The sequence below is a fragment of the Heteronotia binoei genome, chromosome 5, assembly GCF_032191835.1.
Source record: "Heteronotia binoei isolate CCM8104 ecotype False Entrance Well chromosome 5, APGP_CSIRO_Hbin_v1, whole genome shotgun sequence".
NCBI lineage: Eukaryota > Metazoa > Chordata > Lepidosauria > Squamata > Gekkonidae > Heteronotia > Heteronotia binoei.
The window spans coordinates 107,062,277-107,089,549 of record NC_083227.1 but is presented as its reverse complement, the minus strand read 5'-3'; the positions used below and the strand labels follow the sequence as shown (position 1 = coordinate 107,089,549).

The window sequence follows — 27,273 nt, the reverse complement described above, 5'->3', positions numbered from 1 at the left end:
TCCACATTATTGGGTTATGGTCAGTGCCAATTTTAGGCAAAATCTCTATCTTTCTTGTTATGAGGCCTAAATCTCTGGTTCCCCATAGCATGTCAATTCTAGAAAATGTCTTATGTCTTGCAGAAAAAAAAGTATAGTCCCGCACTTCAGGGTTAAACTTTCTCCATATGTCCTCCAAATTTTCCTGTTTTACTAATTCAAAAAAAGACTTTGGCAATTTTCCTTCTTTTCCACTATTTTTTTCCCCTCCGGATCTATCCAATGAGTTCTCAACTGTTCCATTAAAATCTCCCATTAAGAGTATTTGATCGTAGGTCAACTCATCTAGTTGTTGTGTAATGTCTTTAAAAAAAACATCTTTTGCACCATTAGGTGCATATAGTCCCAATAACAGCGTTTTTTTCCCATTTGATGTTATTTCCACTGCTACAAATCTTCCATCCTTATCTTTAAATACCAATTTTGGCTCCAGGTCTTGTTTAATATAAAAAACTACTCCCCTTTTTTTCTGGTCAGCTAACGAAAAAAATTCCCTTCCCAATTGTTTGTTCCATAAAAATTTATAATCCTTTTGTTTAATGTGGACTTCTTGCAAACAAATTATATTACAATTTTGCTTTTTAATCCAATGAAAAGTTGCCCTTCTTTTTTGTGGTGAATTTAGTCCATTAACATTCCAAGACAATAGTTTGTAATCCATCATGGTGCAAATTCTTTATTTTCTTCAAAAAATCTCCTCAGTTCTCGGGCATTTGTGATCGTGACTCTCTTCCCCTGAAGTTCAAAGCTCACACCCTCGGGGATTATCCATCTATACCTTGTGCCATTGTCTTTCAATTTTTCTGTCAACTTTTTATATGTTCTCCTGTCATTTATCACTTCTTTCGGTAGCTCCTTCATAATTCTCACTCTGCTACCTCTTACTATCAATGATTGTTCAAAGTTTCTCTTCATAATCCTTCCCACCATTTCCTTTGTCATGAATCTTACAACCACATCTCTTGGTAAGTTATTTTTTTTGGCATATAACGAGTTGACTCTATACATGTGATCATACATGCTTTTAGTCTTATCAGGGTCTTCTTCTAAGAATTCTGCGATTATGTTTGTTATATATCCTTTCAAATCATCATTCTCTTCCTCAGGTACTCCTCTCAAACGTAGCTGATTTTCCATTAATTTGCAGTCGTGAATCGTCACTTTTTCTTGTACTTTCAGCAAGGTGGTATCATGTGTTTTAACTTTCTCCTCCACCTCCTGTACTTTCTTGTCTATTTTCCCAATTTGGTTTTTGAGGTCGTCCACTTCTTTTTTAATCACTGTAGTAAGTTCTTCCTTCAACTCTTCCATCATTTTCTTAACTCCTTTCATAATCCTGGCTTCCATAGCCTCCATTTGGTCTTGCATTTTTTCTAATGAAAGGGCTCTTGTTCGGAGCTGCCTGGGCTCTGACATTTAAGCAAAGAGCAAGGGGGATGCAATTAAAATACCAAAAATTTCCGTCGCACAATTTGCAAGTTTGACTACCAAGTTCAGAAGGTCTAAATTTTCTCTCTCAATTAAACTTTGTTCTGTTTTCTTCTGAGCTTCCCAGGCCCAGATATAAATTTTTGAAGAATTTTTCCCCTTTAAAAAAATGACGAAATTTTTGACCTCACCAATTTAAAATCTGACAGTCAGGTTCAATAGAGCAGGGCTTGCCCTTTCCAGCAAGCCCAATTTCGCTGGTTTCTGAGCCCCCAAAGCAAAGATATTTAACAAAAAAGTCTTTAAAAAATCCAAAATGGCGGCCGCGATTTTTTCTCCTTTTAAAGATTTTTTTCCCCTTTTAAAATCACCCCAGGAGCCCACCAATAATGTAGTCAATAGTTCTTATCTTCTTACCCTTTTCCCTGTCGTTTCTGTCACTTTTTAAAGTCCCAAATCTTTTTAAAACGATGTTTTAAATTGGACCTCCCAGCAATGGCTGCCGATGTTTCTCTATGATGTAGAGTAGGCTTTTTTCTTTACTGCTTCCTGTCTCTGTCACCTTCAACCTTATAGATTGCTTGACGCACTTCCTGTCTTGCTCAGTAGAGTTAGAGGACTGTTCCAGTATATTCCTGCGCAGTATGGTTGTTTACATTCCACAAATCGTAAGTAGACACAACAATGATTTCTCTTCAATTTTTAGCAGTTTTTAACACTGTCTTTTATGTCAAAATAGTCCAAACTTCACCCTTCCCTTCTTCTACTTGCAAGTTTTATATTTTCCCCTTATTTCCACCTTTAAAACGTCTCTTTAGTCTGTAAATAGCTCCGGAGTGAAAGAAGAGTTTCTGTACCTTTTTTCCTCTGTTTATCCAAGTTCCACTGGTCTTCCAAGACTTTAGTTGTTTAAAAATGTCCCAGAAGGTTAGGATCGTGACGAGCTTATGCCAAATCCATGGCTCTGAGAGATCTTGCAGACGATAATTTTGCAAACTTCTGAGACTCCTCAAAGCCTCAAAGGACCCTTCTCCAAAGCTCCTTTTCAGCCAAGGTAAATCTCTTCTAAAGTTTTTAGTGCAAGTCTTGGACCTTTCTCTCACTGAGAAAGGTAGGCAGTGGGCTTTGGTTTGCCCTCCACTACCCCGAACAAGACCTTCAGCTTGCTCCCGTTACGAGAGACAACTCAGCTCGCCATTTTCCTCCCCGGAAGTCCTTGTGGTTGTTTTTAATCTTGGTTAATGTTGTTTTATATTACCAGATGTTTACCACTTTATTTTTCTTTCAGCTTGTCACACAGGAGGAAGAATATCAGAAAGTCAGTGCTCAAGGAAGCAGCCAGCCAAGTTCCAGCACACAGCCTACCAAAGCAGGTCAGTGGAATTAGTGTGCAGCTTGTAAAAGGAGCATCCAAAATAGCCCTGCAAAAAACTGTAGGAAACCACAGGGGGCACACCATAACAAATTGCTGATCAAAGATTTTATCTTGAAAGAAGTGAACTTTATAAAAGGAACTGGCATTCTGAAAGATGGAAAAGGCATCAGTAGGTTTTGATTCTGTCTGCTCAAGTATATCTTCACCTTCCTTGCTGTTAGGTTGTTTAGTCATGTGAGATACAGAAAAAACTGGTGACTCAAGCAGCCAAGCACTGCCATGATTTCTAAGAAAATGAGTGTAGATGGCACTTGATAAATTCTGGTTTGTTTAACCTCATTTCTTCAAGTCCATTTCCTCTCTGACTTCTGCAGGCGTATCACTTCCTGCCTCTAAGTTGCATGGTGACATCAGTACAGCCACAGACTCCTTTGTGATGGCTTCACTTCCGGCCTACTGCTCTGCCAGATTTCTATCTTACATAGATCCTTCATACCACTTAAAACACCAGCTACAACATGTTGTACTTTCCTCTTCTGCTTAGAATGCAGGCACACACACATACACATATATGAACATAAGAACCCTGCTGGATAAGCCAGTGGTTCATTTAGACTAGCAACCTGTTTTTCACATTGGCCAGCCAGTTACACATCCAGCCAATAAACAGGGAATAGAAGCCAAACCCTCCCTCAATATTGCCTCCTAGAATGGGTATTCAAAGGTTTGCTGGCTCCAAATATGGAGGTTCCTTTTACTCATCTTGGCTAGCAGGCATTGATGAAACTATCTTCCATTATTCTGTCTAATCCCCTTTTAAAGCCACCTATGCTCATGGCCATTGTCCACTGGCATTGAATACAACAACTCATTGAGTAGAGGAGTATTCCTTTTGTCTATTGTCCATCAACCTTATTGGATGCTCCTGAGTGCTAGTATTATCAGAGAGGGAGAAAAGGTCTCTCTATCCACTTTCTTCAGGCCACATATAATTTTATATTACACATCTTTTATTTTCAATTCCTTTCATAATAATAACTGAATTGAATTTGCCATGTTGCCTTCTTACCCAACTTAGAGCTATCATAATGTAGCTCTTGACAATCCACTTTGGTTTTCATTATCCTGAATAATTTGGCATCATCTGCAAATTGGGCTTTAACATTATTCCCCCTCAATTCCAGATCACTTATGAACAAATTAAAGAGCACTGGTCCCAATCTCAGTGCTAATGGGATGCCACTGCTCACTCCTGTCCATTCCTACTCTTTGCATTCTGTCCTTTAACCAATGGACAGAGCCATAAGAGGACCTGTGCTCTCATCCCATGACTGCTAGTCTTTCAGTAAGGCTACTTAGCAAAAAAAATGCAATCCTAAATAAAACCATTTTCAACTACCTCCTCAAGTTTGAAAGTGAGGGTGCCAAGTGCAACTTCCTGAGGAGGCTATTGCAAAATCATGGGGCTGCCACTTAAAAGGCCCTGTCTTGTGTACCCACCAACCAAGCTTCTTTGATTGATGGGGCCGCTAGGAGGCCCTTTCCCTGTAACCTTGTCTGGGGCAAGGACATATAAGAGAAAATAGTCTTTCAGATACTCTGGTCCCAATCACCTATCCAGTACCACCCAATAAGATAGGCATCAATGTGGTACGGGGATGAAGTGAAAGTTGGAATGTTATCTGTGTAACTATCTGGAATGGATCCTACCCCTATTTTACCACTCCACTCAGCAAAGTTTACTCATTTATCTTGTAAAATATTTATGCCCTTTTACCTCAAATTTAAAGTCCTCCTCCAGTCTAAGGAGTCTTCCTCAAATGGTTTTTCTGTTGGAGGAAGAGCAGCTAAATTGGAGGACAGGTACTTAGAGTATGGTTGTATCCATCCCACTGTGCCTTAATGTAAACTTCAGACACTTTATTATAATATGCCCTACTATGTGGTAGGACAAGGATTTATAGCAATGGATATGTACAACTGAATTGCTATCTGGTGGTTAAATACATGCCCCTTCAAAACCTTTAATAGATATCACCAAATCAATCCTGAACTGATTCTTTTTAAATTGCAGTGTGTGTATTTATTTACTTAAATCCTGCTTTCTCCCCAATGAGGATCAGCTTACAACATTGTTCTCCCATTCTCCATTTTCTCTGCAAAACAAGTGTGGCTGAGAGAGAGTGACTGGCCCAAGGTCTCCCAGTGAACTTCCATGGCAGAGTAGGAGGCCTGACCCAGCATTCTAACCCCTTCATCACTTCTCTCACATATCCCACAGTGGCAACCATGAGCAGCCTATGGAGGGTTCCCCCCACCTTCATCCATTTGGCTTTCTTTCTATATTTAGATATATAGAAAACATTCGAAGTTGTTTGTCATGCTTGGTGGTCTGAGTGGCTGGCTACATGTTATATGCAAGCATATGTAAGGGAGCTTCAATGTCATTTTTTAAAAGAAAGCCACCCTGAGCCCATTCTTGGGGAGGGCAAATTATAAATCGTAAATAATAAATAAGTGAACTGATTAACTGCTTAATCCTTTCCCTGCCAACCACATGTCTTTTCCAAATAATCTGCATGAAGCTGTTCCCCCTGTACTTTTTACTCATATTTGTTAACTTTGAAAAAGTAAAAGCCACTTGATGTGAGCATTTGGAGCAAGATAAGAACCCCTGACACTGTTTTTCTTTAAACTCTCTTCCCAGAAGCTGCTTTTCATTTTTTTTTTTTGGGGGGGGGGGCAGCATCAGGGCCTTTTAGAGGTACTGCTCAAAAGGTATGTTTAGCCAACAACTCATTTTAGATATAAATATAAAACCACCCCCATGCTCATATTTTTGCCATAGGGATGATTTATGGAGGAAATGGTAGCAAGTGGAAATTGTCATGGTGAAAGTAATTTTAAAAAACTTCGGGTTTTTTGTATAATCTCTATCCTTATTCTCTGAACTTTCCGTCCTGTTTAGTTAGAGAAGAGCTGTCTGGAAAACTTCTCATTGTTTTCTCATTAAGAAGTGGCAGACTCTTGTCCCTGATGGGCATAGGCGTAAACTACGCGGGGGCTCCGGGGCTTGAGCCTCTCCTGGATTTTCCCAACGGAAGCTAAGCCTCCTCCGGGCAACCAACACAGGACTTGGGGCTTCCAATTTAAATTTTCAAGGAGGAAAGATCATTATCTTCAAAGGCATGAATGGGGTGGTAGAGTCCATGTGTTATTTTCCCTCTGGGCTGCAAAGTTAGTGGTGTTAATGACTTTACAGCCCCAGCTTCTTAGAAATGCTAACTGAGCTAAAACAGAATAAAACTTTGTTTGTCTTAAAGGTGTTACTGGACTCATACTTTGTTCAACTAGTTAATGATTGGGGAGAGGAATAACACCATATTGCTATGTTGCATACATATTGTTATAGTATTTGGGCGTTCTTTTGGCAGATAGATATTTTGTGTCTTCTTCAAGCCTGTGATTGTTTACATTCATTTCAGTGGGTGCTGAATCAGATCCTTTTGAAAATTAATGGCCCCAGCAAGCCTTTTTTTTCTTCTCAAAATGACTACACTCTTAAAGACTTGGTCAAGTAGGTGTGTATTGACAATTGTTCACCACCTAGGCATAGGGCTGCCAATCCCCACTTGGGGGCAGGGGATCCCTCAGTTTGGAGGCCCTCCTCATGCTTCAGGGTCATCAGAAAACAGCGGGGGGGGGGAGGGAAATGTCTGCTGGACACTCCATTATTCCCTATGGAGATCGAATGGTGAATTGATCTGTGGGTATCTGGAGCTCTGGAGGGGCTGGTTTTTGAGGTAGAGGCACCAAATTTTCAGCATAGCATCCGGTGCCTCTCTGCAAAACACCATCCAAGTTTCAAAAACATTGAACCAGGGGATCCATTCTATGAGCACATGATATGTATATTTGCAGATCTTAAAGTGACTATTCTAAAAGTGAATTTGAAAAACAGGACACAGCAAGAGACCTTTGAGATACCACTATAAACACTGGCCAACTCCCACCTTTTCCTGGGTTTGGCCCAGTCCGTGGGCATTGTTGGGGGGGGGGTGCTCCCTAAATTTATGGAGAGGGAGCTTCTCCATAAATTCATAGATAGTGATACTGGAGGCCCCTCCCTGTGATGTCACTGGCTCCTCCCTATGATGTCACTGGATCAAACGCCTCTGGTTGGGCCCCAGCCCCCCCCCCACAGGAAATTGAAAAGTCTATCCCCCTGCTGGTGGGCAGTTTGCCCTTCACTACCAGTCTTCCTCTGCAATGTACCACAACAGGAAAGCATGGAGAACATTCTGGCATATGCTTTCAGTCTTCATGGGGATAATGAGGATGTTCAAAAGTCCTTGCTAATGCTCCATATGAACTGATTGTGCTTCTTAGACATGCATCAGAATCCTCAGTCACACACAAGAGTTTTTCAGGAGGCACATTGATAAAAGTGTGAATAGTAGTGTTCTTATATACTCTTCATTTCATCCTCTCTTTAGGCACATTTGTGAAGGGAAGTTACAAAACAAAAGAATTCAGACGATCATCGAACACTCCCCCGGCTGAGGCTCATTAGCAGTCTGTTGATGTTTCAGTGGTGTAAAAAAAATCCTATTAAGATAATGCTTTTATTTGTACTTTTAATTAATTGTTGTTTGCCTTCTGCCCAGTTCAACAGCTGATTCTTACAAAATCCAGAAATTCACTTTTTAAATGGTGGACAATAATTCAGGAGGATTCATACATCTCAATAGCGTTAGCATGAAATTAAAGTTACTGTATATGTTCTTTGAATACATTTATAGCTTCTGTTCTGTTGCAGCCATGATTCTGTTGCAGCCATGAAGGGCCAAGCATCATCTGCTCATTTAAAAGAACAAATTCCTGAAGTGCTGTGTCCCACTACCCTAAGCAGTAGGTCAATTAGTCTTTTCCATATAGATGACTGCAATGAGACATCCAGTCCCTTTCCACAGTTAGTGTACTGTTACCAAAGAATTCAAATATTTCATTATTCTTAAGTAGTGTTATGCATGTGCCAGATTTTGGGTGGAGAATCTTGATGGCAGCATGACAATAGCGGTATGTGTGTGTTTGTGGAAGCAATCCACATCTGGTATGAAAATGGAATGTTAAATGGTGAAATCCAGATTACTCTGTGCCATCTGTGTCAATCTGACTTGACCAACAATTGCACCAGTACCTTGACCACCATGGAAAGACTACTACTTTTGGAATCAGCCCTAGTTAAACTTAAGAACATCAGAAGAGCCCTGCTGAATCAGACCAGTAGTTCATCTAATCTAGCCTCAGCAGATAGCTAGTTACTCCAGAGGGCCAACAACAGGCTGTAGAAGCTAAGGCCTTTGTCTGACATTGCCTCCTAGCGCTGGATTGCAGAGGTTTACTGCTTCTGGACAAGGAGATTCCTATTACTCACTGTGACTGGTAGCCACTGATGTGTCTATCCTCTGTTAATCTAACCCCCTTTCAAAAAACATTTATAATTCTCTAGAATTGCAGTCATAATTCCTTTGAATAGATAAAAAGTATGTTCTTCACTGTTAACAAGGTTGCCCTTTCTAGTACCCTTTACCGATATGAAACAGAAGTCCAGTGGCACCTTAAAGACCATCAACATTTATTTTGGCATAAACTTTTTTTGTCAGAGCTCACTTCAGCAGACGCGTGGAACATACATCCATAGGAGAAGGATTTATATTTAATGCTTGTTTTAAACTGCCTTATCTTCTTAACACCTCTTCATTCCTTTCTGTTACTCACACACACATCTAACATGATTGTTAGGTGTTGCTGCAACAGACTAGAATTACTTTACCACTGTCGTGGTTGAGATGATATTTGAAACTGGTGGCAAAAGTTATATTTACTTAATGGGTTTGAGTACAGACATATACACTGTATCTGCTTGTGTTTCTTGAACACAATTGATGTAGTCCAAGTACTTTAGACTTACTGAAACATACCATGTAAGGAAATATATAAATATAGAACTTTGAGTATTCTAAGTTTATGCTTTTCATTGATGCCTCTTGCAACCTCAATAGTCTCTGCATCAAATCTGTAGATTGTGCCATCATCCAACAAATGAAAACTGTCCCCAATTCTGTACATTTCTTTGTTTCTTTAGGGATTTACTCCTGCAAATTACTTACATCCATTTCTTTGAGTGCTGAAACTGCAACTTTAAAAGACTGGCTTTTAAAACTTCTGAATGTTTTATCACAACTCACGTATTGAACGTTCAGGTGAGCCTAGACTAAAGTCTTTTACCCTCAAATCCCTGGACTTTCTTCTGAAGTTGAAATCTCTGAAATGCAAGACACAAGAATCAGAAAAGAGATAAATGGGCTTATAATGTTGAAAAGATTGTTTGAATTGATGCAGAAGAAAACTCTGAGCCTGTTTTATTTGAAGGCTGAAGGTTTGTGAGGTCCCGATAACTGATCCTGGTCCATTAAAATGATGTGGTGTGGAGGGGGGGCGAGGTATTATCCTTTGATTTCACTGTTAATAAGCCTGTATCTCCAACAACACCTTTTAGTTCCCAGTTGTCATGGGCTTTGTGCTTTCATGCCAGACATGATAAGCACAGTAGGCATACAGGATATTTGCACATCATAAAGTAGCTGTGCTTTGATTGCTGACAAAAATATAAGATTATATAATGGAAATGAGGACATTATGAAGAAGGTGCAGATGAAAATGACAGCTCTGAATAAATGGGCATCATGAAACATGCAGAGTCGGTAAGCCAGTCTTCAAATACTACCTTTTAAGTGTATATCTGAGATGTTTTCAGTGTAGACCTAAAAAATGTAAATGTGACACACATCATATAGGTACATTAATCAGGGATTGGCTGAAACTTTCCTGTTGAGTGTACACTTAGTTTTGCCTGCGAGTCAAATAGTAGCTCCACAAGGCTGTTTCAGGTAAGGAAGATGGTGTGTTGCCAGGGGGAGGGGTGCTTAATCCCCCCTATGTTGCTGGCCTGGCATAAATTGAAGTCTTAAGTGCCAGCTATTTTAAAACAAAAAAGGTCAGAAGCCCATACATATACATCCAGCACCTCAACTGGTTTGACTAAGATCCCGAAATGATTCCATTCTCACTTCATTAAGCAGAATTGAAGGCTCAAAGAAATCCTATTTTCTCAGCCCCACTGTCTGTCTGAACAGAGTTGCCCACACTCTGTGCTGAGGGAACAAAATGTTGACAGGAGTGGATGGTCGAATAACAGGAAAAGAACCAATGATGTTCCAAAACGCTTCTTCAGTTGGTTCTCTGCTGTCTGTTAGCCAAAATGCCCTCAAAATGAGGTTGGGGAATTAGTTAGGTGGGCACCTGGCTCACTAGGGATCTTTTCACCTATGTATACAAGATTAACCAACCAGAGAGTGATGCTTAAATATTAAGGACTCTAATTTAGTAAAACCAATTATAATTTATTAAGAAAAATATAGTCTTCCATACAAGATAAAAATACACATCCAATCACACATACAGTCCTAGAAATATAGATAGATCGATAGGGGAACATAAAGGGTAGACACACAGGGTAATATTACCTATCGTAGTCTTCAAGGAAGGCTCCAATGGCGACAAAAGAGGACGGGGGAAATGGACCCAAAACTGTGGCCAGAATTGGGGATGGATCTAGACAGCGGAACTGGGATACTGCTAGAAGCACACGAGTGGAGTTGGGTCAGAGGTTAAATAGACTAGCTTAGACCCTCAGGGACTGGGAGGTAGGAGGGAGGAGAAAGGGGAGGCTCTGCAATGACTAGGAGGGCTGGACTATTGCAGAGCCAATAGCAAGTCCCTTGGTGACACCTAAGTGGGTACCTGTCTTGACCAATGAACTTGCCTGGATCCTGGGTACCTGAAAGAATTTCCAGATTGAAACAGGCCATGGGGTAGGCTCCAAAGTGACAGAATAGAAGTGATTACTGGGTGGGGAACACTTAAGATTAGATGGACTTATCTGAAAAGGTGACAATAGAGAATCAAATATTGACCTAGGTATCCCCCAGGTGAGACAAAAGACTTGGCTCTGGCAGGAGATGGTCTTCCTCTTTTTCTATCTTCTTCCTGGCACCAGTCTTTGTCCTGGGTTTCGTTAGACAAAGGCTTGAGTGGTCTGGCAGGATCCATGCCTGGATAAGCTTGATTGCCTTATGCAAAAGTTGAAGCAGCGGTTGGATATGAAGTCATGAAAACAAGATGGATTCTGGTGGTGTTAGCCCTTGGTTCATGGAAACAGGCTGGAAACTGTTTGCTTGTACAGTTCATGGTGGCATGGCTTCCTTTACTGCAGCAGCCAAGACTGGGCACACAAGGAATAGTTCTGGCTAACACCCATCAGAGATGTAGAATGCAGCTGCAAAGCTGAGGCTTATAGTATCCACATAAGCCTTAGAAACTGTAAGCAAAGTCCACTTCTTAGAGCAGATGTGTGAGAGTCAAAACTCCAGGCACCCTGGCAATCATACTGGTGATCACGATGTCCATATGTATGAAAAGTAGGGGGCTTTCCTTACACGTCAGCTACAGCTGTTGCTGGATAAGGGAGACTCTGGCATGCACACTGCTGGTTCTGGATGAGCTTACTAGAGAGCTGTTTACCAGACAAAAGCTGGTATCCATATGTGATAGACAAATCAAGTTCTGCCTCTTCCTAAGAGCAGCCAATGGGACCTGATGGAAAATGAGAGTGACAGTTGAAAAATGACAATTAAAGGAACTAAAGACAGCAGTTGCGGAGTTGAGAGTGAGTCTGGCTTAGTGAAGGATCCCAAGTGCTGGGGTAGGGAAACAGTTTAGAAGTTCAGTTGAAGACCGGTACCTGTCTTTTGTCGTGTTATGTTCAAACCATAAATAAAAATTAACTCCTTGTTTAACACTGTGGGCTGGTTCTTTCAGGGACAGACACCCCCTCCCCAGCCTAAGATCTCAGTCAGTATATATTTTAGGATATGAATAATGGTGGCAGTGCACGAATGGAACAGTTGTTTGAATTCCCAGCCCTAATAACTCCATACAGTGTCTGAGGGCCAATTATTAAAAGGGGCTGGCTAGATGTGTCACAGCCTGATCAACCTGCAACCTTGGACTTGTAGGAGAGATGTTCTGGAGGGTGGTAGACACACTGTGTGAGTGAGAAAGGTGTGTCACTCTATATACATGGAAGTATCTTGGGGAGCTGAAGGGGATAGGGAAGTAAGCACAACTCACTTTAATTTCACATAAATACTTTAATGATGTCTCAAACACAGGAACACATTGTAATGGTTATCCAACATTATCCAGACACTTCCATGTAAAAAAGGGCTATTGCATTAGAGAAATACTGCCATCTAAGCCTAGTGAATAACTGTTCCCCTCCTTCAGTAAAGTCATTCAGTGAAGATTATTGGAGGACACCCCCCTCCCCAATGCAGGATGGAGCTTGCTGGGCAAATATCTCATTTCCTCCTTGGCCTCATTCTTATTATAGTATACATTTCAAAAACAGCACATGATTAAATTGCTTGTTTGTACCATATATGCAGTAAGTTAATCAGTTAGCCTCCATGCATTCAAGTGCTGAAGAATTGCAAAGATTTCAGTTAATGGCACTTCATGGTGCATATTGTTGCCTTTGGGAAACACATTGCTTTTTCTTTCTTTCTCTTTGCTTCATTATTGAAAATGCTTATGAACCAATGTTGTCATTGAGAAAAAGGAAGAAGAGAAAAAGAAACTGAATAATTGGAAACTGGGCATTGCTGACTTCCACTAAACAGCATTCCTGACAACTCCATAGTCATGTGTGACTAAATAGTCTCCAAAAAGACACTGAAAGTGGCTTCATTCTGATGGCTGCCTGGTGCACTCTGAAGTCACTAAAGCAAAGCTGTCTTACAACAGCCCAGAATCCAGCCCTCTGCTTCCACATACTTTATCTTATTATTGGCATCCTCTATGGAATGGCACTAACATCAGCCTTAATACCAGATTTCAACAGTAGCAGCTGCTTGAGCTGTATGAGAAGTTGAATTAAGGTCAACTGTGAACTGCAGAATCAAAAGAGCCCTCAGAATCATTGCAAGGGGTATTATATAGACCTAAGAAAGTGAATAGCAGTTTATGTGAATGTTCTTAGGAAAAAATATTTCTTCCAAGAAAAGACAGTGGGATGATACCTATGTGATTACACACACCTCAAAGGGGAAGATAAATGTGTAGGAAACAGTTAAATTGGCTGATAAGTGACAACGCATGGAGTCTGGCATTTGTACAAGTCAATTATAAGCATAATATTTTCCCCTCATCCCATGCCACTGTTCCGCAGGTCCAGAGTCCCATTTCTGTCTGGCAAAATACAATGGATGGGAAAGTATATGAAAGTACACCAATAGTGCTAATATACAGATCCGTGCACCGTATGTATACTACAAACTTATCAGAGTAACTGCTGAATGTCTTCCATATAGACTCATGGATTACCACTTTCCTCTTCCACAGAACTACTATCTCATACATACAAAAATCTACCCACAGAGAGTAAAGATAGAAGGCATTTTGAGCATGAAGATGGAAGAAACATATTATGTTATCCCTTCTTCCCAAATGACATTTCAAGAATATGCCTTGAAAGATGAAGATGGTTCTGTTATGATGTAGTTGTCTTGCATAAAAGAGAACAACCAGTATACTTACATCATCACTACGATATTATTTGCTCTGATAAACAGAACATAAATGCTTAAGAGCTCCCCCAGTGGCATTGCACTGTAGTGCATAAGGCCCCACAAATGTCTACACTGACACTGCATATTATGTTGGATCTTTATATTGCTATATAATTTAATTTTTGCTACTTGCACCTGTGGGAACACTAGAGCTCCACTGCTACAATTGCCATTTTTGTTTTTTATTGGAACTGAAAGAAAAGATTTCTTGCCTTATACAGTATCTTCAACATGAGCTATATGGCTAGGATAGTTTGCAGTCCAATAGCTCCAAAATATCAGGGACCACCCTCCCTTTTCCAGCACTTTTAATTAAGTATTACAAAAAAATGTACTTAGTAATCTTGAACAAGGATGGGGAATATTTTGATTTTCACAGTGATACTGGTGGAGGGATTTTTAGTCAAGTTTGAGAATCTATACTTCTTTTTGCATGGAGGTGACATAATAAGACAACTCCAACCACCAGCAGGAGTCCAAAAGCAGCTCTCTCCCTTTGTCTCTCCAATTGCCATCAAGAATCATTGTCCATATAATGATTCACTAGGTTTGCTATAATTGGACACTCATTTGTTGCAATTGTTTTGTGTAAGGGTGATTTTGTGTGCCTGCTTGAGCATGGAAATGGAAATGCAGGATAAAAAAAAATCCTAATCAATTCATAAATAATAAATAGCTGGAGGGTTCCAAAACAAGGCCAGGCACAAACATACCACAGAGCATGAAATAAATTTGCAAAGTTGAAACTGGGTTGGTACTGAAGACTCCTGAGTTTCTATGCCACAATGGGGCTTTTTTGAGACTGAAATGAAGTTTATAACCTTCATGACTGAAAAGAAAAATATGACTACTTGTGGACCATACTGTTAAAGAAATTTAACCTCCAATACATAAGGAATGCATTTAGATAAACCATGGTTAAAACAATCCATGGTCTATGTAATAAACTCTGTTCGACTAAACAGACTTAAATAAACTCTTTTCATAAATTCCAGTTTATCTGGTTTTTGACTCCTTTCTACCACCCAATAGCCATCTTCCCCCTATCATTGGCGTTTATGGCCATGGAGTCTCAAGAGGTATTGTTACTCCACTAACTGGATTTGTGAATTCAGATGTGACAGCAAACCACAGACAATACAAAACTAGCTAGAAACCCTATTTTGAAAGCAGTTTGGTAACACCCCCCCCCCCCAAACTTCAGTTTTCTTGAGCCATATGTACTCATACTTCATAACTAACTTGGGTTTGGTCAAGCCATGGTTTATAAGCCTCAGTTCAACATGACATCTGAATGCATTGAAGGAGTGGGACCTTCCTTTGACAGCATGTGCCTTTCTTCATCACAACTGTAGTCCCCATGTTCTATGAACACAGTCACCCTGTTTCTCAGTCCCAGACAAAAACAATGGGAGCAGGAACCATCTACATTCTGAACACCAATCACCAAACAAACTGGACAGCAACAAAAATGCTTGTAAATTAAATGTATGGTAGCTGGCCAAGTTTGTGAAAGTTTTCTCTCCCCACCCCCCTCAAATAAACTGTCTTTACTTGTAACAAAATCTGGTATTTCTTTAGTACTATATCCTCAAGATTCTAGATAGCATGTAAAATACAGTATTATTTTGCCCTTTTTGCACTGCTTCTTGCCTATTTTAGAAGCAACGAAAAGAAAAATGCAGATCCTAGAAAGCAGCTGTATGGTTTATAACCATACTGTATGGAGGTGAACTGATTTCTGATTGTTTAGTTCAAGTCAGACATGCATGTATACACAACGTTCTTCCAGAAGTGATTGTTCTTCGACAAATTTCACTGTCTTTGGCTGAAGAGGGAGTGGATGGATTAACTCAAGATCCATTAATATTGCTGCTCTTACTTATTCCTCCCTCTAGCATCAGCAAGTGCTATTCCTAATTCAGAAGAGGTGGTGCTTCTGATATACAAGAGCATGCTTTAACTCACAATGGATCTTCAGACAGCTGTCTCTAAGGGTTGCAGAGCACCTGTGCAGGAGAAACCTAATGGAAGACAAGGAAAATGCTGTGTTTTGTGGTCATGATTTGCAGACAGTTCATATTACACACAGCTGGTACATGAGGTGGGACAACCCACATGCTCATATATACCCTGGGACAATATCATACACTTACACCAATACAATAGAGGCAGCTGCCCAGGCTTCTAGCTCCAGGAAGTTACAACCACACATATTGGCATAATGGGTTACCTTTGAAGTCTACTACTGCACAAAGTGCAGGATTCTGATACTGGGATATTCCGACAAGCACCTATGGGAGGGAGGCCTTGAAAATGAATGCCCAGTTCCCTACTTTAGCCCATCACTGTAAGTGTTCTAACCAATTTATCTACAAATAACCTTGCATCTTCCATTACACAGCTTGGTACTGACATTACCAATCCATCGCTGAGTGTAGCAGCATGGGGCATTTTGATGGCGCACTAACAGTCTTAATTCTTGCGATATACTGGTTCCTGGTGCCTTTTTCCAGCTGAAATAAGTGGTTACCATCCATTGCAAGCTGCTGCGTGGTTGGCATCATTATCCTGAAGAACTGTTCATGCATGGATAGCATTTGCAACATCTGTGAACACAAGGCGACTAGGTCTCTGGAGCACTCCTTGAGTTGTCTGCAATAGAAAGAAATTAGAAAAGGAAGACTTGCAAGGAATGTGTGCATATCTTGCTCCCTATGCCTCTCTAATGTATCAAGATTCATACCATTCACTGAATTAGGGTGCAGCTAGCTTAAGATTGGATTTCCAATCTTTCTAAACTTCTCTCAATAGCAGCCATTGGAAGGGGAGAGATAGAATGATTGGGACTGGAGCTCCAATTGGGTAAAGATGGATTAATCCTTTCTCCCTGTGCTTTTCTCTCACTGTACTGCCCCCTTAGAGGTGCTCTTTGTTCTTATGAAGAAATCAGGGAATCACTGGCAGCCACTATTTACAGAAGCTTAAAGAGACAGGAAATCCAATGGGAAACTTGCAATGTCTTGGGTAGTTGCACTCTTAGTCTGGAAAAAATTCTGAGAATGACAAGGCTGTGAAAAAATGAAAAAACAAAAAATGGAACCAGATTCTTACATCACCTAAAGATTATTTCCTCTACTTTCTCTTTTGGTTCAATTTGAAACAAGCAAAGCAATGATGAAAAGATCAGTTCTGAACATGTGCAAAATACTTTTTCAATATCACTTTTTGAAAACTTTATTTTTAAAATAAAAGTATAGGAGAGTTATATCCAGTACAACTTCCCCTTTATATAATCTTACAGTCAGTACATTGTTACCACTTCATGTTATACTATTGGTTCTGTGCAACCCTAAGCAGAGTTACACCACTGTAAGTTCACTGAAGTCAATGCGCTTATAAGGAAGTAACTCTGCTACAAGACTGTACTGTCAGGATAGACAACCACAAGATCTTCAAAAGAGTACCACTAATTAAGCTTCTTCCAGTATAAGTAGTTTGATGACTATATCCATTACAATTTCTCTTCTCTTCAGGGTCTGTTAATATTTCTTGATTTTTTAAAAAATGAAATGTTTCAAATCCATGTTCTACATTCTAATTTCACATAGGTCCTACTGATTGCGAGTGCAGCCACAATACTGGAAGGAGCTGGAGTAACCCTTTCTTCCTATGTCCTTTCCTTAATATAAATTGGCATCCTAAGGGTTGGGGTTGCCAATCAGCCTAAAGAAAAATGTCAAAGAAAGGCTTAATGTGTAGAAATGGGCAGGTGAGGCTGTTCATGGCACAGAGGTCAATAACATCACATTCCCTGCTAAAGGAAAGACAGGACATCTTTCTCCAGAACTACATATCACAGTTTGCAAACATCAATCTGTGGCTTGAGACACACTTATTAAAACTAATTTAATCCCGTGAGACTTACTTTCAAGTAAACATATATAGGATGGAGCATTCATTAGACGCCACTTTTTCAATATATATATATATATATATATAAAGGTCTGCTGTTCTAGTCAATTCTTTATTGCTTAAATAAAACTACGGATTTTTGGTCATACGCTACACGTGTAGGTGTTCTGAAAAAGAGCAAGGCAGAGACACAGTGGCTGCAGCAAGGAAGAGCACAGAGACCCCTCCCTGCTGGTCTGGAGTCCAGCGGGCTTTCATGCCCAGGTGCCTCACCTAGCAAAGGAACAGCATTACCTTGTTGTGGGAGGCCTGCAAGGAAGCAGCATCTCTGCCATGCTCCAGCAGCTCCTGCTCCAGCTCATCTTGTTCTTCAGCAGGATCAAAGTTGTACATGGGCATGAGTTGATGTCGTAACTTCTCTAGTCTAGTTAGGGAAGATGGACAATGAAAATCGCACCGCTGCAAAGTAACAGACCAGACAAAATAATTTGACTTTCAAATACCACTCAGCAGCCATTTAGAATCTCCAAAACCTGAAGAGATGGTCTAGCACAGAGGCTGCAGTGATGGAATTTATAACTTGAAGATATTCTTTTACACTTAATAGTGTTAGCTTGAGGAGACTTTCACTGGCAATTTTCTGGCAGAAGGGAGAATAGTAAGAGAAAACCTGTGCTTTATCCAAAGGCAATGAGCACTTACCGTTTTCTCTTCCTTATATACAGAACCTAGGAAAAAAACAAACAAACTGTCAACATTGACATAGCAGAGAACACTTCAGTGAGGTGAGGTAGTTGTGACTGGTCCAAAATCATCCACTCAGCTGCCACATTAAGATAGGGATTTGAACCTGGGTCCCCTAGACCAGGGGCGTCTAACATGCAGGCCAGGGGCCAAATCAGGCCCCCAGAGGGCTCCTATCAGGCCCCTGAGCAACTGGCTGCCATCTGCTTCCTTCTCCCTATCAGGCCCCTGAGCAACTGGCTGCCATCTGCTTCCTTCTCCCTCTCGTTTCCTTCTGCATCACAGCTTGCTTTGCCAGGCTCTCTCAGTCGCACAGCAGAGCTACTGAGCCAAGCCTCTCTTCTTTCTATTGACTGAGGCTCCTCCCCTTCCTGGTCCCCTGGGGAAGGAAGGAAAGAGCCATAGCTTCCTTTGCCCAGTTCCCTGGGCCCCATGGGAGAAATACAAAGAAAGCACCTTTAAGACAGAGTGCTTAAACCTTAAAGGATGTTTTAAGTTTTTAAAAAAATCTTTGTGTTTGTGTCCTTTATAAAGTTTTTATCTCTGCTACCTAATCATGGCTTGGCCTGACAAGGTCTCATTTATGTCAGACGAGCCAAGTGACAGCCTCCCTGAGGCCTGGCTGGCCGGCAAGGATTGTGGGGCCCAGTTGCACTGTGCAGCAGCCTCCTTGAGTTCCTGCCTGGCTTTTTCTACAATAAAAGCACTGGACCTAGGCATCTGCCTAGGGCGGCAGGCCATGTGTGAGTGCCAAATTAGGCTATCCTCACATGACTTCAAATAGAAAAACAATTATTTGCATTAATTTTGCCGACCTGAACCGTTCTCCCTTGGCGGAGCACTGTTTTTTTAGTTGATAATTTTGTATGGCCTATGAATGACGTTATAAATATCCAAATGGCCCTTGGCAGAAAAAGGGTTCCCCACCCCTGCTCTAACTGCTACACCACATGGGCTTTCATAGGCTGGATGCTGTTGAAGAGTAGCAAGCACCAGCCTAGTTAAGTCATGCAAGTTGGGTGGTATTCCAACCCAGAGGTTGCTTCCAGGCTTAGGGTTGCCAGCCTCCAGGTGCAACCTGGAGATCTTTGAGAATTACAACTCAACTCCAGATGACACAGATCTGTCTCCCCAGAGAAAATGACTGCTTTGGAGGGTGGACTCTGTGGCTTTATATCCAGCTGAGGCCTCTACTCTCTAGTTTGATGTAGTAATTAAGTGTGTGGACTCTTATCTGGGAGAACTGGGTTTGATTCCCCATTCCTCCACCTGCAGCTGCTGGAATGGCCTTGGATCAGCTATGGCTCCCACAGAGTTGTCCTTGAAAGGACAGCTTCTGTGAGAGCTCTCTCAGCTCCACATACCTCACAGGGTGTTTGTTGTCGGGGAGGAAGAGATTATGAGCCACTCTGAGATTCAGAGTGAAGGGCAGGATATAAATCCAGTATCATCATCTTCAACTGGAAGAACCTCCAGGCAGCTGGCAACCCTAAGGCATGGGACCAGTGACTCCTTCCTCAAAGGCCAAAAATAGGCCTGGGAAGGATTCTGTCCTCTCTCCCTGCCTTTTTTGCCCACAGAATCCCAGCCTGGAATACTGTGGTTACCCAATATCAGCCAGTGAGAGAATCCACTGTTTAAAGCTACAGGCTCTCCCTTTGTCATTTTCATAACCCATATATATATTTCACGTTTTTCTGCAAACCTGGTATCCTTTTCAGGTTTGTAGAAAGATCTGTCTTGCCTATTCATAGCTCCTGTCACTGAATTTGAGTATCCAAAGATCTGGCCAACTTGGCTATTAGTATATAGACAAGTGGGGTCCCCCAAGAAGTTTGTGGTGCAGTTATCCCATTCCTCACACTTTTGCTTCTTTCCCCTCTCCCCGCTACCTCTCTCACACTCTTTCTCCTTCTGTTACCCCTTTTCTTACTCTCTCTCCTCCATGCATATCACTTCCTCTCTTTCTGCCCCCTCATCACTCTTTGTTTTTCTGCCTCCCACCCTGTCACTCTCTTTCTACCCCCATCACACTCCCTGCCACACATCTGTTTTCTCACTCACACAAAAGTAGCAGCTCTCCAGGAATCAGAATGGATCTCTAAGCTACTGAAATCAATTTCCCTTAGAGTTGCCAATTCCATGTTGGGAAATTCCTGGAGATTTGGGGGTATATTGAGTCATGCAAATCAGTTAACAGAAAGTCATCCAGAGGGTGCTGCCAGGCTTAGGTTTGCCAACCACCAGGTAGGAACTGGAGATCCCCCAGAATTACACCCTAGACAACCATGAAAAAAATGGCTGCTTTGGAGGATAAACTCTGTGGCATTATAACCAGCTGAGGCCTCTTCCTTCCCCAAACTCTGCCCTCCTCAAGACTCCACCACAAAATCTCTAGTAATTTCACAACCTGGAGTTAGCAACCCTAAGGCCTGGCTCCAAGTGGTCCTCCCTCAAAGGACAAAATAGGCCTGGAAAAGGCCCTTCCCCCTTCCCCTGCCTTTTACTGACAGAATTAAGCTTGGAATAATATGGCTGCGTAGCAACAGCCACTGAAAGAATCTGTTCTTTAAAAACTACAGGCACTCCTTTTATCATTTTTGAAATTTTAAAATTGTCCAGTGGTTTTTTTTTTTTAGATTTCACATTTTACTGCAAACCTAGAGCCATTTTCAAGTTTGTAGAAAGATTTGTCTTGCCATTCACAGCTCCAGTCACTGGATCCAAAGATATCCTGACTTCACTATTAGAATATAAGATGTGTTTATACATGTTGATGTCTTGCCTAGGCTGGATACAAACTATTCATTAAGGCAGGGGTGGCCAATGGTAGCTCTCCAGATGTTTTTTGCCTACAACTTCCATTGGCCATGCTGGCTGGGGCTGATGGGAGTTGTAGGCAAAAAACATCTGGAGAGCTACCGTTGGCCATCCCTGCATTAAGGTACAATGGTATATTTACACCTCAGAGTACATTTTATGGTTTTATTGTTGGATTTTTACTGTTTTATTGTTTTATCATGCTTGTGATCTGCCCTGAGCCCATTATGGGGAAGGGCGGATTATATATCTGCTAAAATGAATGAATGAATCTGGTTTAAAACCATTTCTCTCTCCCTAAGATATGTTAATGCTGTGGAGATCAAGGGTGTTCTAGGGTTCTCTAACCCAAAACCGTCACCACTTTTATCAAACTAAAATCTCTAGAATTCTTTAGAGAAAACCATGATGGTTAAAATGGTATAAAACTAATTAGAAATATCCCCAAAGAGGTGCCAAACTACTGGTATATGAGTATACTATTTGAAAGTCTAATGAAGCTCCTGAATTTTGAAGTTTTCTATTTTCCAGTAGGAACCACTTATAGATTATGTCTTACCATTGCAACAGCCAACCCAATCACCGTGATTATGCCAAAAGAGAGCAACATGGTCCCCATGCCTGGGCCATGGCTAGCCACATCTGGAATTTTGGTGCTGTTAAAGCTGCTGCTTTCAGGGGTCATTGTAGCAGTTTTTGATCCAGCCCCATCCACAGCTGTCCCATGGTCTGGCTCAGAAGTGGTAGCACTGTTGTGGTACAAACTGTTTACAGTAGATGTGCTGTAACTCATTTTGGACCAGAGTTTTTTATCCTCTTCCACTTAAATGGTGCTTCAACTCTTGAAGAATTTAGTTTTCAACTGTGACGTCATCTATGAAATAATTCCTCTTTTACCAAGAAGCCTGCTGGGAAAGCTCTTTCCTTGCATTTTCTTTAGTGACTCTTCTGTACCAAAACCTCATTGGCTAATCCCTAGCAACACAGAAGACAGATAGAATCATACATTATTCCTTTATGTTAGCACAATACTGCCACCTAATTTGTAATATTTATTTGTTTTCTTTATTTGGAGTCCACTTTTTCTTGCTGGAACTCAGGTAGATTACAGGATATAAAACAGAAAGAAGAAGAAAAAGAAGAAGAATTTATTATTATTTATATTCTGCCCTCCACCCTGAATCAGAGTCTCAGAGCGGCTCACAATCTCCTTTATCTTCCGCCCCCACAACTAACACCCTGTCAGGTGGGTGGGGCTGAGAGAGCTTTCCCAGAAGCTGCCCTTTCAAGGACAGCTTTGAGATAGCTATGGCTGATCCAAGGCCATTCCAGCAGCTGCAGGTGGAATCAAACCCAGTTCTCTAAATAAGAGTCCGCACACTTAACCACTACACCAAACTGGCTCTCTAAATAGAGATAGGATTACAGAATTAAACTACAGAGTTAACATTATCTAAACTGTTTTCAGACTGTATCTGAAGAATTCTGTTTGCACACGAAAGCTCATATGGTGAATAAAACTTCATTGGTCTTAAGGGTGCCACTGGACTCATATTTTGTTCTGCTGCTTCAGACTAACACATCTTACCCAACTGAATCTATCTAAAGCAAGGTATACCACAAACAAAATCAAAGGTGGATTACACGGTATAAAGCAGCATGGCAAAGGGAGATGATACATACAGTACCCATTGCTGTAGACTACTATTCTATTCTACTATAGCTTTATTCTCTTTTTTAAAAAATATCTACTTCTGCAGTGCCAACCCCAGGAAAATTACATGCTTCTACTGAAGTCAACAGACTTCGAAGGGAATAACTGTTTAGGATGGTACTGTTAAGCATATAAAACTACCATAAACCAGGCTGGGAGAGAGAGAACTAGGTTTGGTGGGCTTGTGTCCTGTGCCCAATTTTCTGTCACCAGTCTCTCTACTGGTGAAAGAATCAAGGGTGTCAATTTGCCTATGATGAAACCTGCATGTGTGAACATCCTCTGAGCCAATTTCTCTTCATCCTCAAAAGATCCTTTTAGTAACAAAAGGTCAGTCTGCCTAACAATTACAATGACCCAGAGCAGGAAATGCGGGCTTGGCAAGTCCGTTGTAAGATTTGCAGCCCGTTGTAAGATTTGCAGGTAATGGCTTATGATAATTGTACTGATTCTCAAAAACCGACCAGGCCTATGAAACAAAGGCTTTTCTTATTTGCAATGACAGAAACAAAAACACACAAGAGAAGCCACAACCACTCACAAAAAGTCCACAACAACTATAAGCATTCCTTGCAATACACTCTAAATAAGTCCTCTTGTTTAAGGTCTCTTGTACATATGAATAACCCTGTCATACAGTTGAAATTAAACAATCCTCCACAGTGACAAGGTCCCAGTATTTCTATGGTCCATTACAACACAGTCAAGGTGGATATATCTGTCCAGAGCAAGTAGCAATAGTCCACAGTCTTCTTAATCCAAAGTTTACAACAATTTAAATGAGCAAAATAGTTTTTGTGTCAGGTCATTCAGGCTTACATCAATTAAAGAGCAAAATAATTGCAGGCCAGAAGATAATTCCAGTGCCAGAAACGTCTTCAGCATCAATGGCCTCCTCAGCTGGATATTTCAACAGTTATTTCATAGATGTAGCCAAGGACCTGCAGAAGTTCACCACACCAATCAAACAACCATCACCACAAAATTAATGGTTCCTAGAGCAACATGATGTCACCGTCCAGTTTTCCCTGGAAATGATATAACATCGTCATGCCAACAGCAATTTTTAATTTTTTCCTGTCTTACCCGACAACATGTCTCTTTTGTACAGTTCCAACCCCAGCTGTAACGCTTAAATTCTTAACAGTAGAAGAGATGCAGTAGAGTGAGGGAACTTGTCTCCCATTCACCCATCCCTCAGCTATCAACTAAGATGGCGAGCGTATAAAAGGAAATATCCTGCATAAACATAGATATAGCACTAAAGATGTTAGATGCGGTATATTCTCATCAAGAGGTACCACAGGAATGCATAGGACACAGATGATCTTTGTATATAATTGCTCAGTATATTTTGGAAAGTTAGATCTCTGAAGTCAGAAGGCTACCACTTCTTCATGACTCATTTATTAGACAGCAAGACATTCAGGAACATCCAATTTAAAGAAGTTTCATCCTTATAGATCTTTCATGCCAATACCTCAAATACAACTTCTTCAGATACAATGGGATGAAAATAGACTGTATGACAGTTATTTTGTGTGCATGCACATGAAATCTCATACCTTGAATGATTGTCATATGGAGCTGGCCCAATACATGTGGGCCAAATTTCTACAGACAGCCAGGAAACAGCTTCAGGGAGGCGTTGAGCAAGACACTGCTCATCCTCAGTACTAATCCCCAACATATGGTACTCTGAGGCACACTATCTGAAAAGTATACTCTGAAAGTGAATACTGCAGTTTTGGCTCTCATATTTAGTAGCCATGAACAGAGCTGTCCCTACCTAAGAGGCGGCATGCCACAGTGATTAGAGTGGTAATCTAGGAATTGAGATTGGGTTCAAATCCTCACTTTTCCATGGAAGTTCAGCAAGTGACTTTTGGCTATCGCACCCACAAGGTTTTTGTTAAGATAGATCCAGGTGGGCAGCCATGTCCGTCTGAAGCAGTAGAACAAAGTCTGAGTTCAGTGGCACCTTTAAGACCAATAAAGTTGTATTTGAGGTATGAGCTTTTGTGTGCATGCACACTTCTTCAGATACAATGGGATGAAAATAGACTGTATGACAGTTATTTTGTGTGCATGCACATGGAATCTCATACCTTGAATAAAACTTTATTGGTCTTAAAGGTGCCACTGAACTCAGACTTTCTTCTAGGGTTTCTGTTGCGAGAGCCAGATAGAGAACAGGAGAACAATGTGATAAGCTGCTTTAGGTCCACTTCATTGGGAAATAAAATAAATACATAAAAATAAGTAAATCTTTCAACATATTCATCAAATCATTAAAGGTATTTACGCTCAGTGCCATCAGGGCATTCTTCCCACCCAGGGAAATAAATGAATTCGTATGCTGCACAAAGAGTACATGGCAAGACAAATAATATATCCAATTTAATTTGATTCTGCACATGCACTGTGAAAAAAACACTCCTTTTTGCTACCTGTGATCTCCAGTGGAGGATCATGAGGCTTTCTATTCTGAGACTGCATATTTTCCCCTCAGATCACTCTCCCCAAGCTTATAGACATCTAAAAATTTCCCTTCAGATTGAAGTTTTATATGCTAAAAAGTCTAATGGTTAAGCCAGAAGGAAGACAATTCCATCCCCTAAAGCATTTTCATTCTGATTTCTTTTCTTCTCTGCATTAAGATCTTTTGAAAGATGGAAGACCAGAATTGTATGTGATTCTAAATGTAGAGCCTCATATATAATGACATTAAAGTAGTCTGTTTTATTTTTCTCAGTTCAGGTGATATTTTCAGATGATTTTCTACCCTGACCACAAGATTCTTCCCTGAGCAGGCCAACTGGTTTTACAACCCATCCAATATATATAGTTTGAATTATTTTCCCATCACTTTACTGCTGAACATTATGTTGAACATTATCACCAGCCAACCACTTTGGAGAGACCCTGAACAAAATCTTTAGTCCAGTAAAGAAAATACTTCATGAGAATGAAGGAAGCAAGGGAAAATGGAAATAAAAAGTATTAAATGTCAAGTTTGTTTTCTTTCTAGGGTCAGGCAACCCATTTCCCCTACTGTGTCTTCATTTTTGTAGTCACTGTGTGTTGGGGATTACCTCAGAAGTGTGTGGTTCAAACACGCAACAGCATATACAATAATTAAATTCTGAATAGACAGCCAAATTATATTTTGGTTAACCTTTGCAGAGAACCATTCACCTTGGACCCCCAAATGTCCACCAAGCCCTGGCTGAACTGCAATACTTACTAACTGCTTGGCCTGACCTTGCATCAAAGTGCACAAGTGCTTCCAGCAGAAGAGGAACTCTGTCTGGATAATGCTCTCCTTATAGTCATTCATGGGGATGTTTGCAAGGAGTCACTGCTCAACCCCGCCCATGTCCTTACTGGTGGGGAGTCAGTCAAGAGAAAAAGAAGCCCACTGGGGAAGGACTTGCAGCACTTGACTCTGATAGACAGCAGCCAATGCAGCAGATGGGCTGCAGGGTTTTCCTAAGATAGCCAAGCACTCCTGCTCTCCAACAAGCCCTGTGGCCTGTTACAGTTTAGTCCAGCCCTCCTCTTCCCCTTTTAGCATGTGCTCCTTTGCAGCCTAAAGCAAACTATGACATCAGCAAGTACAGCAATTATTCCCAGACGAGACCCAAGCAGCTCAGACCAAAATCCCTGGAGCTGGGTGAGGGCAAACCTCCTTCCCCACACGATGCACTGAAACCCCTCCTGTCCTTTTTGCAGGCAGAGGAAAATTGGCCCGCCCTCGCTTCTCTCTCCCCCCGCCCCGCGTCTTCAATGTGGGGTTCTATTGCAGAAAGGGTGGACTGTGTCTGCGTGTGCTGGAGATGGATACACTCTGCCCCCTTGGCTCTCCTCCACAAAAAAAGCCGGCTTCAATGGCCGCTCGGATGGACTTCAGCAATCACTGGCTTGCTGCAGCTGAGACCACCACAAATCCTTGCAGCTTTGCTACTATTCAGATTACCTGCACCGGAGAGGCAGGAGCTGCCGGCACTGCTTCTTCTCTCATGGTCTTACTTGCCATTGTGCTTTCCAAATGCTAGAAGCAACCCGCCCCACTCCTGTCGGCGCTCTGATGTTCCGCTTTGATCTCCTCTTTGCCTGAGATTGGCTAGTGGAGGACCGCGCTCTGGTTCGCGATTGGCCCGCTAGCTTGTCACTCTCGGTAGCTGGGCAGTTTGGAGCCGCCGGGATTTGTTTTCAAATGGGCCTCGCTGTCAATCGTGTGCCCGGCAGGGAGGAGGAGGAACTTTAGCCCTTGGATAACCTTTGGGGTTGATTTGCTCTTCTTCATCGTGTGCTGCTCTTGCTTGCCCCGATTGCAGGAAGACGCTTCTTCTTCTTTCTTTTTTTTTGGCAAAATGGCTGTGGTTCGCACATTTAGGAGGAAGAGGTGGAATTGAGGTGGGGTGTGGACTGCACCACTGTAGACTCTGGAGTTGGGGTTGCCAGCCTCTAGGTGGCACCTA

At 41.4% G+C, this 27,273-nt stretch overlaps 2 protein-coding genes across 2 annotated transcripts in view; one reads left to right on the top strand and one right to left on the bottom strand.

Moving 5' to 3' along the window:
• The window catches only part of LOC132572032 (high mobility group protein HMGI-C-like), a 31,877-nt gene extending 25,927 nt beyond the window's left edge, over positions 1 to 5,950 (top strand). The window contains exons 5-6 of the mRNA XM_060238819.1: positions 2,756 to 2,840; positions 5,811 to 5,950. Coding sequence (XP_060094802.1) covers positions 2,756 to 2,840; positions 5,811 to 5,950 — 225 coding nt within the window. The remainder of the gene's footprint in view (positions 1 to 2,755; positions 2,841 to 5,810) is intronic.
• A 6,147-nt stretch (positions 5,951 to 12,097) lies between these two features.
• C5H3orf18 (chromosome 5 C3orf18 homolog) lies at positions 12,098 to 26,979 on the bottom strand. The gene is made up of 5 exons (XM_060240023.1): positions 26,769 to 26,979; positions 21,635 to 22,050; positions 18,214 to 18,239; positions 17,806 to 17,935; positions 12,098 to 16,251 (listed from the first exon to the last, which is right to left on the bottom strand). Exons 2-5 carry the CDS (start codon positions 21,866 to 21,868, stop codon positions 16,180 to 16,182), a joined length of 462 nt encoding a protein of 153 aa, XP_060096006.1. The 5' UTR covers positions 21,869 to 22,050; positions 26,769 to 26,979; the 3' UTR covers positions 12,098 to 16,179.
• Positions 26,980 to 27,273: the final 294 nt, after the last annotated feature.

What these genes read in the sequence shown, in the direction of transcription:
- C5H3orf18 (XM_060240023.1), bottom strand. Translation starts at nt 21,868, where the DNA reads ATGAGTTACAGCACATCTACTGTAAACAGTTTGTACCACAACAGTGCT. An exon ending in TTGGGTTGGCTGTTGCAATG is followed by an intron (nt 18,240 to 21,634) that starts GTAAGACATAAT and finishes TTTTTTTCCTAG; the next exon opens with GTTCTGTATATAAGGAAGAG. An exon ending in TATATAAGGAAGAGAAAACG is followed by an intron (nt 17,936 to 18,213) that starts GTAAGTGCTCAT and finishes TTCCCTAACTAG; the next exon opens with ACTAGAGAAGTTACGACATC.